Consider the following 18,621-nt stretch of genomic DNA (forward strand, 5'->3'; position numbering starts at 1 on the left):
ATAGTAACTGAGTATTTTCCTTGGGAATTCTTTGTCCCAAACAGAACTGAGGTATCTGAAAAGGTCCAGGTGGCACATTCACTGGGCTCTGGAGGTACATAATGGCTTTATCAGAGGGTGCACAGAGGGGGAAAGGGAACCCCTGAGCACAGATGAACAGACCCCTGTATTTAACAAAGCTCTGATGGCCAACCCTTCGAGATGCACAGAATAAACTCTACTAACCTGACAAACACCTCTTTTTAGGTTACTGTAAATCTGTATGCTGACCATACACACTGTGTACTGTATTCCAACGCCACAATGCTACAAGTAAAATCCTGGCTCCATGGAAGCAAAAGTTTTTCCAATGACTTCAGTTTGAAGCAGAGGAATGTCACCTCATAACTCCTCAGAGCACAGTGCAGCACGATCTCACACAGCCACCGTGCTCCTGGGTGCAGAAAACCATTTGAACTTGGAAGAACTGCTACGATGAGCTTTGTTGCAAGGTTGGAATTATTTGCTGATTAAGCTAATACGCCTAAAAAACTCTTTTAGGCAGCTGAGTGCCAAGAAACACATTTGCCCTGAAACCATCAAGATTAGTTACAACCTTAAAGGCCTTTGAAACGAGACAAGTTTCTCCTTTGCCCAGCACCTGTCGACACCCGCGGGCCACCTTACTGTGCTGCAAAAGCCGAAACTCTGCCGATGCCAGTTCAACCGACACAAGCTGCTCTTCTAAGCTCCTAAACCTGCTGGGCTGACACAGCTGACAGGCAACACACACAGCCAGGCTCTTCAGAGGCTGCAGGAATGAGCTCAGAGGAGAGCTCGGTGTGCAGCACGTCGCGCTCGCTGGCGTGGGAGTCGCTGAGGAACGTCGCGCATCCCGACACATCCCGCTCGGATGGAACCCTCCAGGGACAACAAACAACATTTGCTCAAATACAGAAGTGCAGTGCAACCACTTGGAGGAAGCCCAGAGCATCTATCTGCACAACTTCCATATCTGTTCCTAATCTTGTCACACAACTCCCACAGAATCACAGAATATGTCGAGTTGGAAGGGGCCCATCAGGATCATCGAGTCCAACTCTTAGCTCTGCACAGGACACTCCAACTTCCCTGGGGAACCTGTTACAGCGCTCAATCACCCTCTGGGTGATAAATCTTCTCCTGATATCCAAACTAAACCTCCCCCAACTCAGCTCCAGCTGTTCCCTCGAGTCCTGTCACCGGTCACAAGAGTGGAGAGATCGGTATCCACCCCTCCACTTCCCCACTTGAGGACACTGAAGACCCCAGTGAGGCATTCAGACCCACATTATCAGATTCAGAACTGGGTACAAGAAAGGTAAAAAAATTCTGAATATCTGTTCAGCTGAATAGTCACTCAAGTACCTTATATCACATGAAGCAGTTTTAGAGAACCCTAACACAACTACTGCTTCCTTGGAGACTTTTCATATTATCAAATCCTAAATTGTTTATGTTGGAAAAGACCTTCAAGATGATAGAGTCCAACCATTAACCCAGCACTAAACCATGTCCTCAAGAGCCACATCTACCTGGCTTTTCAATCCCTCCAGGGATGGTGACTCCACCACTGCCCTGGGCAACCTCTTCCACTGCTTGACAACCCTTTCAGTGAAGTAATTTTTTCCAATATCCGATCTAAACTTTCCCTGGTGCAAGTTATGGCCATTTCCTCTTCCCTATCACTTGTTACTTGGGAGAAGGAGCATTGAGAATGAGTACAAAGTCTCAGATGCACCACAGAAAGAGATCTGCTACAAAAAAAAGATACTAACCATGGTGGAGCAGTGGAAGCAGAACATAAATCAGGCTGACAACTGACACTGAGTTGAAACCAGAGTGACTTCCTAACCCAAGTAACACAGCTCGAGGCAACAGATGCTGCAGGTTCTTGCCTTAGGGTTTTATATATAAAAGTAACACTTAAAGCAAATAAAATATAGCTCAATTTTTGCAACTTTACAACCTGAACAGCATGAAAGAGGTGCAAGACACAAATGCTCCAAGGGGCATGGTTTGCATGTGACGTGCTCTAACCAGTGCCCACGGAACACAGAAACCCAGGCTCCCTGTGCAATCCCCAGCTGGAAGTGCCCATGCAAATCCTCAAACCAACCAGCTCCTCCAGACAAACCAGTGCATCAGATGTGTCAGGATCAAGGCTAATGGGAGGAAGTGCACACTGATGTGCCCAGGCTTGCAGGCTCTTTTTTCAGTGTACTATGGTAAACCCAGAGAAGGACTTTGACAGCAAGACAGAAAGATACTTGTATTAAAAAAAAAGTTAATACAGTAGAGGACAGGATTTTCTACAATTAGCATAAACAAATTTGATTGCTTCAAGTGTATTTAAAACTGAGACTGACTTCAGTATAACTCAAAACCTGGAATGTGTCCTGTCTGAAAAATAATTTATGGTATTTTTAAAAATCATGTTAAAGACGTTACAAGAGCTGCTAAATAAAGTGAAATGGTTGGGCAGCTCTGTGAATGTCTCCATTACAGCACTTTGGATTTCTCTTTTTTGACTTAAGGTCAACCAAGAAACTCATGACCCATTTTCCAGTTTAAAATTTATAAGCTACAATTTAAAAACTATTTAAAAAAAACCCCCAGCATTTTTACACTTTACTTCCTTTCCCTTTTCTCTCAGGCCAACACAATTCCCGAAAACAGCTTGATCAAAGCATTAAAATCCCCAACAAGGCTGTTCCATGGCCAGAAGTGAAAGCAAAATAATCTGAGACGTGTGGCCAGATGCTTTTTGTTAACGCAGTTTAAAAACTTAAAACACAAATAAAACACACGGGTTTTCAACATTCCTACAAGATGTTGTTAACGCTGAAAATTCCCGGTAGCAATTTCTCAAATGGAAATCTTTGGAATATTATGTGCAATAATTACTCATCACGAAACGAGTCGGGCTTGTTTCACTTAATGCTTGCCCAGCAACACTCCAATTGTTGGTTTGTTTTTATAACCCAGTTTATTTTTCTTGTCCTCTTTCTAAAATATTTTATGCATGCCGATATTTTAAACTATGGATTAGAGAAGACATCTCTGTCTCAGCCTAACTATGAGGGCAAACAGCAGTGAATCAAGCAGCCTTGGAGTTGAATTAGAAGTCTTATCTAGAATGAAAACATTTCTGTAGGCATCTTATAAATACCATTAAGTGCAAGAAGTGCACATTATGACAAAAACAAATTACACCCAAGCTCCACCCTGACATTAAAGAATTTATGGAAGCCAAGACAGCCACCCACAAAGACACAAATATACAGTATCAGCACTAAGCCCATCCGCCAGCCCAGGCTCACACCCCTCTGTACGAACCTCAAGAAGCAAATTTTCTCATTTTTTCAGTAAGTTTCAAGATGAAAAAATACTTACATAAAAATTCTTTAATCAATAATTAATAATTACACAAAAAACTACTTGAGTTTTACTGATTTGTCATGTGCCAACTGCCCAAAAAATGCTGTCAGCTAAAAGAGGAATCATTAAGGAATAAAAGCCATTAATTCTGCTTTTTGATTTCCTTATATTTAGGAACACACCAGTTTTAATTCACTTTTACTGAACAGTTATGTAGGCAATCTCCCTTTATTTCCCGGAAGCTTCAGCAAATAGGAAATGAAAAACAACTCAGTGAAAACTCATTTACATTTTCTTTGTCGCAAGAGTTGAAAAATTGCCCTGAACCTTTTGCAACGCTCCTGACCTGCCCATTACACAGGATGGGGAAAGCAATTCTGGAACTTAGAGAGAACCCTCCTTTAAATAAATAAATAAATAAATGGGTTTGGGGCTCATTAATTAAAGGCCAGTTCTGTAGCCCTTTCTGAACCACCTGCACCCACAATCTGGGGGACTGGGAGGGACTGGCAGCCTCTAGTGGGTGGCACTAATTGCACAAACCAAAAGCCCCCCCAGATCCTTCTGTTTTCATTCCTTCTAATTGACACTTTTCAGTAAAAAAAATTATTATTTTGGCATCCATTTCCTTACCTGTACAACTGACGACTGCAAAGCTGGGGGGCAAAAAAAAGCAACAAATATTAATATTAGTCGAGTTTGTCTGATCCAAGTGTTTTCATTTCCCCCCCCTCACATGCAATGCTATATACTGTGGGCTGTGCAAACTTTTAGATAATTTTAAAAATAAAAGTCAAAGGAAAAATCTTTTCTGAAACAACCTCTCTATACCAATTTGCACTTTATATTCAAAGAAAAATCAGTGTAACACATTCATAAAGAACTGGTTTCCTGAATTCCAAATCCAAGCTGCTCCTACACATACCCTGGAAGACAGTTTGGCTTTTTAAAATACATTTGCTTTCCACCATTGGTTCTTTCAGAATGATAGACTGCATTGGCTGATAACTGAAATTAACTCTGCTAGCTACAGATTAAATAGGAAAAATTCAAACTGACTGAAAAATATTAGCTCATTCTTAATGTTACAGCAGACCATTATAAAAAAAATCAGAGATTATCTCACTTCTATGTACTAAAACAAAAAAAAACAAACAAGTATTTAAAAAAAAAAAGAGAGTTTATAGCAATTTTGCAGATTAATTACAAACAACAGCACAAGCTGCATCATAAAACCTCAAGGCCACTGTAACAGCACAGACATGCTGACCAAACTTTCAGGCCTTTCAATGTGAGAAAGTTAAAGAAGGGAAAAGGTGTTTTTTCAACCTGTGGCAGCAGCTCTCACCTGTGAAACAGGCACCTGTGGACTTTATGGGGTAAATGAAGAAGCCTGACAGCTTTAGCACATCAGACTGGGACTAAAGGTACTACAGATCCTGCAGAAAGGAGCAGGAGCCTGAACACTGGAGTATTGGCTGTTCCAAAGGGGGAAGAAATAGGAGCCAAAAGAAAAAAACAACATGGGATCACTGAAAATAAATGGACAAGACAGGGAAAACCATCCCTGTGGAAGCACCTGGAACTGCTCTGAGCAGGGCAAGGCTTCGTTCAGCATACGTGGAGATATAGAGAGTGCATCAACTGAAATGCAGGATATGACTTTTGAGGTCTAGAAACAGGTAAATTATGGATGCAGGGACAGAACAGGCTCACTGGGAGGCCTCCCTTGACCACGGTCACCCCAAGGTGTGCAAAGCCAGTCAGTACATAGAGAGAGGGGAAAGGGAGTCAAAGGTATATCAGAAATGTGACTTCCAGCATCAGAGCAAGGGGCTCAGCAGAGGCAGAACAGCCTCCAGAATCACCCTGTAAGACACAGGGTCCAGGACATCCAGCTATCAGACAGTCTGGGTGTGTGACCACATCTGTGACATGGTTTGCTCTTGGCAAGGGCATGAGGAAGGTGGACAGCTGCCTTAACTGTAAAGCTTTGTTTAGAAACCATACAATACACCAGGTTAAAAAAATACATTTATACTGGTTACAAACCTCTTGGTGGATTTGTTTAAGTCCCTCCAATGATTTTTCACTGAAATAGTACGTTACAGATCTGTAAAAGGAGACAGAATTTTTCATACAGGTTTCCTAATCATGCTGTAATTTTTCTTCCACGACATCACACTGTACTCTCAAACAAAAACCCATTTGTTCCAAATTATGCTCCACAGAAATATGCAATATTTAATCTTAAATAGTTGAGCAAGCATAACAAAAGAAGTTCTTTCCTTATAATGTAGCAAACTCATTCCTAAAAGACCACATAAAACTAGTATCACTTCCCAATAACACTATAATCAGTAACACCCTGATAATATTTCTCAGCTCAGTTGTATTTTTGCACTCCAAAACTTCTGTGATTTCTTTCCATTTATTTCAAGTATTTCCTACTACTAAAAAAAATGCTCTGCATCTTTTTCTTGAACTTTTCAACTTCCTTGAAAAGGGAACTCCTTAAAATTAACCCAGATTCTTTTGACAGACACTGATGGCAAATGAATGTGTGTGTGTATATATATAATATACATGGACCAGAAATCCAGCAGCAACAATTACATCAGTCCAACTCAACGAGCTGCTTCAGGAGGTATTTCTCTCACACTGAGGAAGGATTTCTCTTACACTGAAGATAAAAGACTGTTCCCTCACCAGGAAGGCCCCCACCTATGGGGAAAGGGGGTTAATCTATATTTAAGTGATCGCTTTGAACTCTCCAAGTAAGGCAGCAAGTGTTCTCCCTTTCCTGATGATGAATTTAAGACTCAAGTTTAAACCATCACTGAATAAAACGTGAAGGCTCGGCATCATTGATCAAAACAAACAAAAATTCAATGGAAAAGCAGCTCAGTGAGATGGAGATTTCCATAATTATACTCAGGAAGCTTTCAATAGACCAGACATGAAAGGAAAATTTATAGTCAAGATAATCTTGCATTAATACCTATTATTCTCTTGTGCCAGTTTACACAGAGCATGGGTGATCTCAGCACAGGCAAGGATTGCCCCATGGCGTGTGTGCAGATCTGAGCCCACTGATAAAGGCAGAAGTCTTGGCAAAACTGAAAGAGATTAGATAATTAATTTTTTTTTTTTTAAACAAAGCATAGTGACAGATCACAGTTCTACATGTAATCCTGTCTGCCTAGAAATAAAATGGGGAAAGCGTTTCTGGAAAGTGAAGTATCCTGGCTATTTTATGAAAAACAAGTTTTAATAAAGTAAATTCTGACAATTCTTTGTACTCCCAACTAACTCCCTGGCTGGAGTAAATGAAATAATGTCACTGTTGGGCACTGGGCTGGCTGAGCAGCCAAGGAAGTGAGGCTTGTACTGCCATGGAGTTTGACTTCCATGTAAACTGCCACATTCCTAATCCAGGACAGGGAGCCCAGGCAAGCTCTGTCACTGCAGATCCACTGGGGACCAACTGCTGTCTTCCAGCCACATTAAAATGCAGCCAGTACATCCTCAGGATCTGGAACGGGCCGAGGAAATAATGCTAAGAAACATCTGACTACACACACACAGAAAGGAATTCTGCTGCAGATGTCAGACTGGACAAGACAAAACAGATCCCCCCACCCTCTACAACATCAAAGCCTTACTGTCAGCAGAATCTGGGAATTTGAGGAGTAGCTGCTGGAGTTGTTCCCACACAACTGCACCCATTTATCCACCTCAGAACCAGCAGGGTCCAGTGCAGTCAGGGAACTGAAGCCCACGCCCCAGATAAAAACAACCCGGCAGCCTTAGAGAATTTTTACATAAAATCTGAAAACTGGTAAAGCCACGAGTGTCACTACACCGTATGAAGCTGCAGGGGGAAATGTTAATTTTTACCGAGCCATGGTGCATGTTTAGATCTTCACACATTTGTGCCATCCAGGCCTGGCCTGGCCCCACGCGCAGGCCCCAGCTGGTACCTACCCACGTTCGCCATGTACTCGGGGGCCCGGGGAGTGATGTTGTGCAGGGCTTTGGTTGAAAGTTCTCGAATAACACTGAAGATGTAAGAAAGAATTTTAGGATTTGGGGGCATTGGCAATTTAGCAGAAGCCACGTATCAAAAAAAGTAACGTCAGGAAGAGACTTCCGTCCCCAGGCGAAAAAAAAGACCCCCAAATAATGAAAACTGCAGTATCCTCTGTCCATCCTGTATTTCCTCCCTCCAAAACAGCCAACAAAAGCAAACAGCACCCATTGCAGCCAGCCTAGAGCCAGCTCTGAGCAACATGAATAAAGCTTGTTGCTCAAAGAGACAAACACTGGGGCTGGTGGAACCCCAGGGCCTGTTCTGTGCACTGGCAGGGCCACTGCAGTAAACTGTGATTATTTCTCATGATGCAAACTGGGCTCAGCACTGATACAATCTCATTTGTGTGATAGGCACACATTTCAGCCTTCCTGAACACTGAATGTGACTAAGCACCATCTCTATGCATGAAATCTGCTTTAATTAGGATAATTGTATGGTGACAGTGTTTACCCCCCACATACACTATAGAACATATAAATGGGTTTTATTAATCTATTAACAGATTGAGGTCATGGTCAAAAGACAAATTCATAAACCTGCTTAAGTGACAGTATGCTCAGAAGGTAGAGATTATATCAGCTACTACTTGCCCAGTTTCCTTCAGTCAAATGTTATTGCAAACTCTGGTGTAAAATTTACAAAAATAGTCTAGGAAAATATAATATGCAGAACAGTCAATTCCTGGATATTAATCATTAGACTTTATGAACTTACCTGTCCCAGTGGTTAATCTTCATATTAACTAAATGATCAATCATTGGCTGTGTATACTCAGGAAAGCCAGCAATATACACACTGAAAAAGAAATGCACATATAGATAATAGAAATATAGGCCAGAGAGAGAGAGAGAGTACAGAATCAGCATCTGTGTGCATTTTAACAAAACCTGCTCCAAAGATTTAAATCCTCTAGTTTTAAAGCAATCAGAAAAAACTACTTAAATGTGCCCTCTCCTCAACGAGATGCAGCTGAATTATACAGTAGCAAATATTTTACAACTGAAAATTTTTAAAACTTTCAGAGCCTCCATAAAAACTACTCTACACACACCAAGCTTGACAACAATGAAGAGCAAAAATAAACATTCAATTCCCATTGTTACATTCTAGAAAATCTAGATGTGTGCATTAACTCGTGCAATTTTTCCATCTACAGGACACAGGAAAGGTAAGTTCTAGAAATGTGCTACATCTCCACAAATACAAAATGGAATGTGGGTTTTCAATCTGTCTTTTTTAAAGATCAAACACACACAAAAAGTCCGTTGTGACAAAAACTGTTAAAGCTGCAAAGTGGAGACCTACAGGAACACCAGCATTAATTATCCCAGGAGCCTGCAGTTACCTCCCTTACAGCCACACTTGCTTTCCAATCAACTATTGAAAGCCAAGGTCAACACAAGCTAAATGAAATGTTTTCTCAGTACATCTGATGAGTGTTAAATCACCTTGGGAAGCCCAACAATCAGTAGAACGTGTTTGTGTCAAAAGGGCACAAAGGGACAGCATTAAGCACACGTGGATTATCTTAATTTTACCTTTTCTTATCTTTTGAGTGATTAACTCTGCAACTATAACAGTGTTCCATTAATGTACATGTGTGTAATTAGAAGTAAAACAAAGAGAAAAGCCAGATGCTGTGGCATGTTCCCATACTGGCATCTGTGGAATTCATCAGGGGAGTGGGAATCCTTAAATCCACGGGACAGACCTTGGTCACTTGAGCCAAGACAGGACACAGAAACAACATCTACTGAGCCCTAGGGGGGGATTGGACACTTGGTTCAACTTGTGGTTGATGCCAGCAGAGAAATGATAAAATTCACGACTCTCTGGTTCCTCTCCCTGTTCTGGAGGAACATCCAATAACAGACACATTCCTCTGCCATGTTTGAGTTCTCCTCTCTTCTTTCTTGTAGTGAAAAAGGAACATTAAAAGAAAAATAAAAAAAAAAATGTTTCCATTCCCAAAAAGTAAGGAGACCATAATCACCCTCCAAGCCAAATTATATAAGAGAGGAAATAAAAACTGCTTTGTCAATTCTGAATGTTTTCGATTTTCTTCTAGTACAAAAAGCCAGAGTTTCAAAAATCCCATGGATTCCCTGGGACCTCGAGGCTGTGCAATACCAAGCCCCTGCATTTCCCCATCCCAGCTCTGTGGGTGGGAGCTCTGGGGAAGGTGTAGGAGGAGGGTGGGGACCCCAGAAGGACTGACAGTGGGTAAAAGGTGAAGGTCTGTACAGACTGAAGGGACTGTGCACAAAAGGGACAACGTGGAGGTGGACAGATTAATAAAAAAAATAGTCAAGGAGAAGATGGAGGGTTCCAGGGCAATTATCTTAAAAAACTCCTCAGTGGAAGTCACAAAATTGGTGGTGGAGCCTGCACCATCATGTAGCTGTCTGCTGTTTCTGTTCCCCAGGGATATCATCTGCTCAAGCCTTTCTGACCTGTTTGGCTTCTGAGCAATTCCATGGGGTGATTTACCTGACCTGTCTCCAAAGGGTCTGAATCACCTCCCGTGGGTGCTGATCTGTGCCTTGGCTCTGGATGAGGCTGGACTCCAGGCCAGACTCTGTCTGGAACAACTCAAGCTGGAACCAGCCCTTGGTCTTTGTCATCATCCCAGAGGAAGTGCAGTGTTCTGTCCGTCCTGGCCATGCAGAGCTGCCAGCGTGGCTCTGAACTCCCCTGACTGCAGCACCACTGCACTCCCAGAGCTGACACCATCCCCTGAGACAAGCCCCTGGTTTATCACCAGACCCCAGCCTGAGTATTCCCATTTACTCTTTGCAGACTCTGGACTGCAGAGATCACTTTGGTTTTTCAAACATTACCAACACTGTGGTCAGATTTCCACTGAGCTGACCAGGACAAACACCAGCACTCAAGTTACAGGTCTATGCACAGACCACAAACTCAACCCCCTCATCTTCCCCACCCTTGACCAGCTTGGACAGTTTTGTGACACCTGCAAATAAGGCCCCTTGGCTGCTTCCTCCTCGTAGTCAAGGAAACCATGGCCACATTTTCACTCTGTTTTGCACAGGATAATCAGTTTGAGGCAGAAATAAAAATCTGATTTTAATTTATCCGAAATCATCAGTGTTAAACATAATGTTCCATAAGGTGAGACAACCAGACAAATATTTCATTATGAGGTCCCTCATGTTTAGGAAAACTAATGCTTGGAAACTTACCTTATAGTGAGGTAACAGTTAACTCTGTTCCCAACAGCAAAATAATCAGCTGCAGTGAGAATGTCGATGCCATGGGGAAAAGTGCCCTACAAACAAAATATTATTTTAAAGTGTAAAATACTTTCCAAATAGGCAACATTATTGAAAACAAATTTCCTGCTACTCTCCCAAGCACTGAAAAAACACAATTTAATTTACAGTAAAATCACTTGTACCAAAGACATAAAGGATCTTGAATATATAAACAGTAAAATGCCTCGCTTTGCTTGTGAGTCAATGATAAACAGCCCAGGTAAAAGGCAGCAGACAGTAACCTATGCAATAGCTCCTTCACACCTTCCAGTCATACCCAAATATGTACTTGGTGAATGCATGACTATGTATGTACCCAGAGAATGATTCCTCTGGAAGGAGGCTTAGGTAAACACAAACATGTTTCTAGTTTATGTGAAGGCACGAGGATCTGCTGCGAGTTTTATGAAGTATAAAATTAGAGATTTGGGCAGCCAGAAATGCATCCCATGAAGAATACTTACACATACATTTAATGAACTAAAAAATTGGGGTTGGTTTGGTTTTAAAAAGCAAACTGTTTCCCAGCAAAGCCCGAAAGACTGAATCCTACTTCTGCTATCCCTGCTCAAGCCAGTCTGTTTCTAGAGAATAAATAATCTTTCTAAATATGACATTTCCACTCAGAAATTTGAATTTTTGTATATATAAGCAATACAATTCAGACATTCAGAGGTTGCTTGGCTCTGGCTGGTTTAACAGAGCATTACACAGCACAGCTGTGTTTTGGAAAAGCAGAGGCAGCAAAGCATCCATGAGACATAATGAAGCAAAATGGGAAAGAGCCAAGTGACAGACACTCTGCTCGCTTCCAGAAGGGTCACTGGGAGAGTGTTTAAGGAGTGAGGCTCTGTGGAAGTACAGGTTGGGGATGTGATGCAGGTTGGTTTGTTTACAGCTCACTCATCCCTTCCACATTAGGACACAGCCATGCAAAACCAGTGGAAAGTATCTCTCCATCTGAGCCTGAGCCACTGAAGCAGTTTATCCTGCCAGCAGTGGGAGCTGCCAGGGGCTCTGGAGATCTCGGGCTGGGAAGCATAATGCCAGGGATCCAAAACAAAAACCAAACCAGGCCTGGAATCTGGCTGAACCAAGGAGAGACAGAGTACTTATGGCTTATCCAAGGGACACCCTGATAACTCGAAGTTGAAATGAATGCTTTGTCCAAAAAACTCATGAAACAGTGATTAGGGACAAAAAAGTACATGAGAAACACCTCATCATGACTTAAGGCCAAACAGCAAGGCATGCAATGGAATATATAAGGATGCACACTACATAAAGAAAATCACAGCCAAATAATTCCAGTTCTAGCTGCCAGCTGGACCTTGCTATTTGTTCCTCAGCTGTGAGTGTGCCAGTTCAATGCCACCTCACCACAGGTCAGGGAGCCACCGTGCCTGCTGGTGAGACAGCAGCATTCCTGACTCCCAGCTCAGGAGTACAGAGGTCATGGCCAGCGGGAAAGCCTGGCTCCACAGGAACAGCCAACAGCTTCTATTCTGTCAGAACACTGAAAACTTCTCCAATATGAAAGTTGGTATTATTAAAAGTAGGTGCATTTCTCACTATTTATGCCTTAAAAAATTCTCCACGTTTTTCAAAGCTCCCATTTCCACACACTGTGAGTTACAATGGCTTCTTCAGTGGCCACAAGCAAGCTCCAGATTTGGGACATGTGGAATTACAAAGGTGAAGCAGGCAGGAAGCAGGGGGTAGGTGAGGGCAGCCTTCTTCTCCACCTATTAACTATCAGCATTGTTACCTCAGCTGGAAAATATGTTTTAGCTCCTTCTAATTCAGAGAAAGGGTGCCTTTTAACACACTGCATCCGGGGAGAGAACTCCAGAGGGTGCATCTGCTCATTAAAAAACCATTTTCCTAGGCACCAAGGCATGGTTCAACTTCTGAACTTCTGCAGGAACCAGCAGGAGAGGCTGACAGTGTCCTTTCTGCCATGAAAACTGACTGTTTCACTGCTAATGTGCCAACATAGAAGCTGAAGTCACATGTGTTCTACCAACACCAAGACATCGGAGTGGTGGGTCAGAGCAGAGTCCAGAAGGAACCTTTCTGGCTGCAAACTAACCTGGACTGTGCTCCTCTAATTAAGAAATAAAACACTCCACGAAATTTTTGCTACATGGAAGCACTTTAAACCTGCAGCACCCAGGAGCCCTCCCTCACCTGGAGCTGAAGGCAGGGTAAGGTGTTACTCACTTCCCTCAGCACCTCACGTGGTGGAACCAGGCTGAGCTGCTCTGTGATGCCCAACCTCTCCAGGGCAGGAACTACAGACCCAGGGAAGAGTCACATTGACTTCTGCTTACCACAGACCTACCTGGGTCAGGTCACCAAAAGTCCCTACCCTCTTCCAGGGTCTTCTTGCACCCTTTCTCTGCTGTTAAACTACTTCTATCTAGAAATGCACACACTGGATAGAAACAGACTGCTTGACACCCCCAGTTCTAAAGGAATAATATTCTGTCTTACAGCACAGAAGACCCCTTTTAAAGAGCAGTTTATTGATAACAAAATTGCTTCAACCATGCTCACATGACCTGCTCTGTCACTGACTGAACCATTCCCCCCCCCCTTTTCTTCCTCTCTCAGTTGTATGTTCTGCTTTATTAATTCCTGATAAAAAACCAGGAAATCCAAGTCTTTACCCTACTTGCTTCTCCTCCCAGGTTGAAAATCAAAGTTGTCTGAGCATTTTAACCACTTACATGTTGCTAAGTTACATCAGAACCTACCACAATACCTTTTTTCAAAGCACTTGGGTACCTTCAGAAGTACCAGCTTTCTCAAAATATCTGTATGGTACAACAGGCAAACCCAAAAAATTGAGTTGAAGACTCTTAAGCCTGGTTCACTGGGGTACCACCAACCACAGCAATGACTGCACAGCACACTTCAGTTGTTCTATTTCTATTGAAAACGAGAAAGTCAATGAAACAAAACAAACCCGAAAAACGCAACCAAAACAAACAAACAACACTACACTTTTCCTGTTTCAAGAGCACTGCAGCTTGCAGGGTGTACCATGGCTGTCACAAACGCTGATGCTGCTTTTCAGAAGGACTGAAAATTACCAGAAAGCTCCCCTTCTTCCGAAACTGGAACACTAAAATCGAACTCACATCTCAGAGAAATACTCCACTAGAACTTGTTGCTCATAATGAAAACAATTATTTTTGTGACATTCTTTTACTCAATTTTTTCCAAAGCCACGGTGTCTAGTTTTGATTTCAGGTACTCCACGTTTACAGTGAGCTCCGAGGCACAAATGAATGAAGATGCAGGGAAGTCACCGTACCTGTCTCCCAACATTCTCCTGGAAGGCAGCCTAAGGAGCAGAGAACAAACACACCAAAACGAGTCAGGTTTGCTTTTTGATAAACACCAGATGATGAATTCAAAACACACAACAATATAAATGACCCATGGCTTTTCTGTTTTAAATAAAGTAAACTCTGTCAGTAGAACAAGCCCGCAGGGCTTTTCTGTTTCTGCATCTTCTCGTTCGGGTGCTCCCAAAGCCGTAGGTTTAAGAATGCAGGTTTATTAAACCAGTCACACCCACACAAGTGCTTTGGAGTAGTGACACAAGGCTTCGCCCTGGGATTGAAAGTCAGTGCCTGTAGACAACAGAAATTGAGACAGCTCACTCTTGTCTGGCTTCAACATCACTTGCTGAGAGTGGGCAAAGTTTGATTCTTTGTCAGTGAAAACTTCAGGCAAAAAACATTGAGACTGCAGCACTTATTTGCACAATACATGTCTGAAAGTACCCTGAAATTTTAAGACAAAATTCATGTACATTTCTTGTGTTTTGCACTAAATAAACTCAAATTCTTGCAAAATGCAACAAAAAGAACCATAAAATTAATCTGTACTTGTACGGTACATAGAATAAAACCTAATTAATTCCCTACTTCCTACTTGAATTTTCTCCCTCTCTCAAAAAAACACTCATCATTTTTCATTCCTTAAAAGGCTGTAATTCTAAGTATTAATAAAAACTTCTGGAAATTTTAACCCTTTTCAGGGAGGGGAGATGATAGTTTCTGGACATTTCTCCGAGGAACCGTCACTCTCTGCACACACAGCTCTCTAGTGATGGACAGCAACTGTTAATTGGTATTTAACAGACGGGGGGAAGCCCCAGTCCTTACTGAAATACCACAAGAATTTGGACAGACAGAGCTTCTGTATTTCCTTCATAAATACAGCACCCATGTGTTAATCCACTTGTGGAAACAACAGGTTCAGCCTGCTCCCCAAGGCACCCACTGCGCAGGTGGAGCCAGGGCTGCACCAGCCGGGACGGAGCCGGAGCCTCTCGGAGCCTTCCTGGGGTGATCCTGCTCAGTCCCTGCAGACCTGCCCGGGCAGGTTCAGCTCCTGCTCACGGCATCTCCAGCTCAGGACACGTAGCACAGGTTGGGGAGCCCACCCACCCCCCTGCCTCTGCCAGCAGTGCCCCCGGGCTCTCCGGCTTTGGATCTCCTCGGGCATCACATCCAGCGCCTCCGGAGCAGGAGCTGGGGCTGCAGAGATGCCCTGGGTCTGCTCTTTGCTGAATGATGGGGCCCAGACTGACACAGGCCTTTCCCCTCCTTACCTCACTCCCAATACAAGCTCCCAGTCAGGATTTGCCAGGACATCATTTACTGTCACTCTGAATCATTTATTTCTTCCTACTTCCTCATCAGCTTTAGGTCCCACTTCATCCTGTTGAGACCCTCAATATATTTTTGAGGATATATGCTATACTTTATGCTATTGAGACCCTTTTAAACAGCACAGGGACATTTCAGTGAAGATGACACTCTCCATCATATCCAAGGGATTTCATAGTTTAATCACTGCATTACAATTCCTTTTAAAAATGTGCTGCTCAGACAAGTGCCTAAATGATATAAAATCTGTAAAGCCTTATTTTCTTTCAAAATCATAGCCAAGCAATGTAAATCTGGTTGCAAACCAGTGAGAGTTTTGCCCTACTTACAATAAACCCTTGGACTGAAATATACTGTGGCAAAATAACTGGGAAAAGATGTGTAGGGGCCTAGAGAGAATGTTGCAGCCAACCAGCCGTTGTGCAGAAAGCTCATTTAATGTTCACAGAATTCCCTCCTTTTTCACAAAAGGCTTTTCTTTGTAATACTTCAGAGATTTTCAGTAACTGAAAATGTTACTAATTCAGTCACACTTTCAAACAACTTCAAATTCCTAAAGGATTCCAAATAGTTCAACTGCTTTGTAAGAATAATTTTTCATTTTTTATACAATCCCCTTCTGGAGATGGAAAAACTGGATACAAAGATATTAAATAAAGATTTCCATGAGATCAGAACCAAGGTGACTGACTTAGCCTGGCAAGCTGAACACTCTGCTTTCCCACAAAAATTGAAAAAAATATTACAACATTAAATATATTTCGTTTAAAAATAGATAATTTAAAAACTATCATTCAGCCAAGAGGAAAAAAAAACCTCTCCTTTCTTTGAGATGGCAGAGCTGAATGGAGTCCAATTCAACATCACTTATTCATCTGATTATTCCTTATACTGATTATTCATGAAAGAGTTGCACAAGCCAGCCCAGAATGCTCGTGGAGCTTCAAAAGCACAGTCTTGTTCTATTCTCTTTAACCTCGGGGTTCAAAATGTCTCTGTTCTCTATTTTGTTTTATTGGTGCTCTGCATTAGAATATATTCCATATTGTAATAGATGGAAAATCTAGTAAAACATGTTGTTTATTTAAATATGTGTTGAACTGCAGGAATGATTGGAAATATTTAGGACTCCCAGGTATTTTTCTTCAAAATCGTAGGAATGCCAGGCAAACACAAAATATATCTTTGCCTTTCTAAAATAAGAGAAAAGGTTTTGGTACTTTCATAACTACCCATCAAACAGCAATTCCAAATTTTGACCAGCTCTAAATCAGAAAGTACTTGGGCTACAGCAGAAGAGGAAAGTGAGGAGAAAATATGCTGGGTCTTATACTCACTAGAAATACAGATACACAGGCTGCACTAAGTTCATAGATTTAGTGAATGTGGCTGGTTTAGCCCCATAGTTCATGGTCAAAATATTGGTTTATGTTTGAGTGTAGAAACATACTGAAAATCACACAGGACAATCAGATGAAGCTACTAAAGGTAAGCAGTACACTTGTAGTGGTAATTGTGTTATAGATTTCTATTTATATATGATCCCTGATTCCAAGGGAAATTTCTATATAAATAAATAAATAATTCACTTCCCACCACCTGTGCTCCCTTAATGTTTTGTTGCAGTTCTCAGGAAAGCAAATCCCTCCAAGGAATTGATTTGAATAAAGTGACTTACATTAGCCAAGAACAGCAAATTCTACCTAAATTTAGGAGTTGAAGTTTAGGAGGAGCAGCACTGGTGATATTCACTATTTGTACCTATGTGAAGAATATGTTCTGTGAGCACTCAGCAACCTCCAGCCCCTTGGCTTTGGTTTCAGAGCCTCCAGACCCCCGAGCTGTGCTGGGGTTGCACAACCACTGACTCACTTCCCCAGCAATTACTCTGCAGCTTCATTCAGCAGCTTCATCTCTCCAGCAGAGGTGTGGCCAGGAAAAATAAGGATGCTATCCAGGTATCCCTGAGAACCCCTTCTTGTGCTACAAATGCATTAGCTTTCAAAATTTCAGTCAAAAAAAATCAGACAGACCTGTTAATGGACACACTGAAAAGACTGCCCTTTTTTTTTTTTTTAAATACATTCACAGTGACATTTATTGTCAGGAACAGACACCTGGTGCTTTGGCAGACACTGCCTGGGTCTGGTTTGAGCTCATACAGTTACAGGGTGGGGTTTTTTTACATTTACATACAATAATTTGGTTTTTCTGTTGAGACAACTAATACCTATTTCCTTCTTTTTTTTTTTTTTAAGAAAGCAAGTTCAATATATACAAGACACAGACTTAAATTCTCGAAGATAATGTGTGCATTCTTTCTCCTTCTTAAATTCTATGACTATAGAATTCTGTAATTCTCCATCATTCCCTTCTCTTAGGAACATTCTTCCCAATTCTCATCAGCATAAATATTTTCTGCAGAAAGTTTCCACAGAATACAATTTGGTGTCAGTGCTATTAACTACATAACAAATCTGCCTAATGGATTTATCACTTCCTTTTAAAAATTCCCAGTCCTATGGAAAGAGTTTTATTCAATAAGTGAAAATATGTTTGAAGGAGAGACATTATTCTAGAAATTACCCTGATCAGAGAGTAACAGCTGAGGTACAATCAGAAAAGTGTTGCCTCAAAACTCACCAGTTTGGTGACCTGCAAACGAGCCAATGTCTGTGTTTTATGTAGGACCCTTTTGTCTGTGATGGTGTGACTAGAAAATGCTAAACAGCCCTTCCTTAGATACTTTATCTTAACCACCATGACAAGAATACAGCAGATTGTTAACTGTGGCCATAAATCAAGATGTGCATCTGTGGATTATTCCAATTAAAATCTAAATTCACACAATACTTCTAAGGATTTCAAAAAGCACATTTTTTTTGCTCACAGCTCCTCTACTGTAGTTCTACATAGTCAAGTCTACGAATTTTTAAATTAAATGAAAACAAACAAAAACTAACAGAGTCAGGTAAGTTGAAATGTGGTAACTTACAGAAGCAGCTCTTCTGCAATTCACATCACGATCAAATACTGCAGCAATAACCAATGCACTGAGGAAATAAAACACTGAGCATTAGTACCAAATATATGAGAAGAAATGTGCAATGCCACTATTTCAACATTTAGCCTTCCAAGCAGAACAGGCAGAACGTCCTCTAAG

The 18,621-nt window shown here is 41.7% G+C and overlaps 1 protein-coding gene across 3 annotated transcripts in view; it reads right to left on the reverse strand.

Annotated features, from left to right (window-relative positions):
- The window catches only part of TBCD (tubulin folding cofactor D), a 117,685-nt gene that overhangs the window by 39,957 nt on the left and 59,107 nt on the right, over window positions 1-18,621 (reverse strand). For all 3 annotated transcript variants that reach the window (XM_017834837.1, XM_017834835.1, XM_017834838.1), the window contains exons 15-22: window positions 18,454-18,511; window positions 14,093-14,122; window positions 10,699-10,784; window positions 8,210-8,290; window positions 7,387-7,460; window positions 6,401-6,518; window positions 5,452-5,512; window positions 4,033-4,055 (exon numbers count right to left, since the gene is read on the reverse strand). In XM_017834837.1, the coding sequence (XP_017690326.1) occupies window positions 4,033-4,055; window positions 5,452-5,512; window positions 6,401-6,518; window positions 7,387-7,460; window positions 8,210-8,290; window positions 10,699-10,784; window positions 14,093-14,122; window positions 18,454-18,511 (531 nt within the window). The remainder of the gene's footprint in view (window positions 1-4,032; window positions 4,056-5,451; window positions 5,513-6,400; window positions 6,519-7,386; window positions 7,461-8,209; window positions 8,291-10,698; window positions 10,785-14,092; window positions 14,123-18,453; window positions 18,512-18,621) is intronic.

This window comes from Lepidothrix coronata, unplaced genomic scaffold, assembly GCF_001604755.1.
Source record: "Lepidothrix coronata isolate B3197 unplaced genomic scaffold, Lepidothrix_coronata-1.0 Scaffold242, whole genome shotgun sequence".
In the NCBI taxonomy this organism is placed as follows: Eukaryota; Metazoa; Chordata; class Aves; order Passeriformes; family Pipridae; genus Lepidothrix; species Lepidothrix coronata.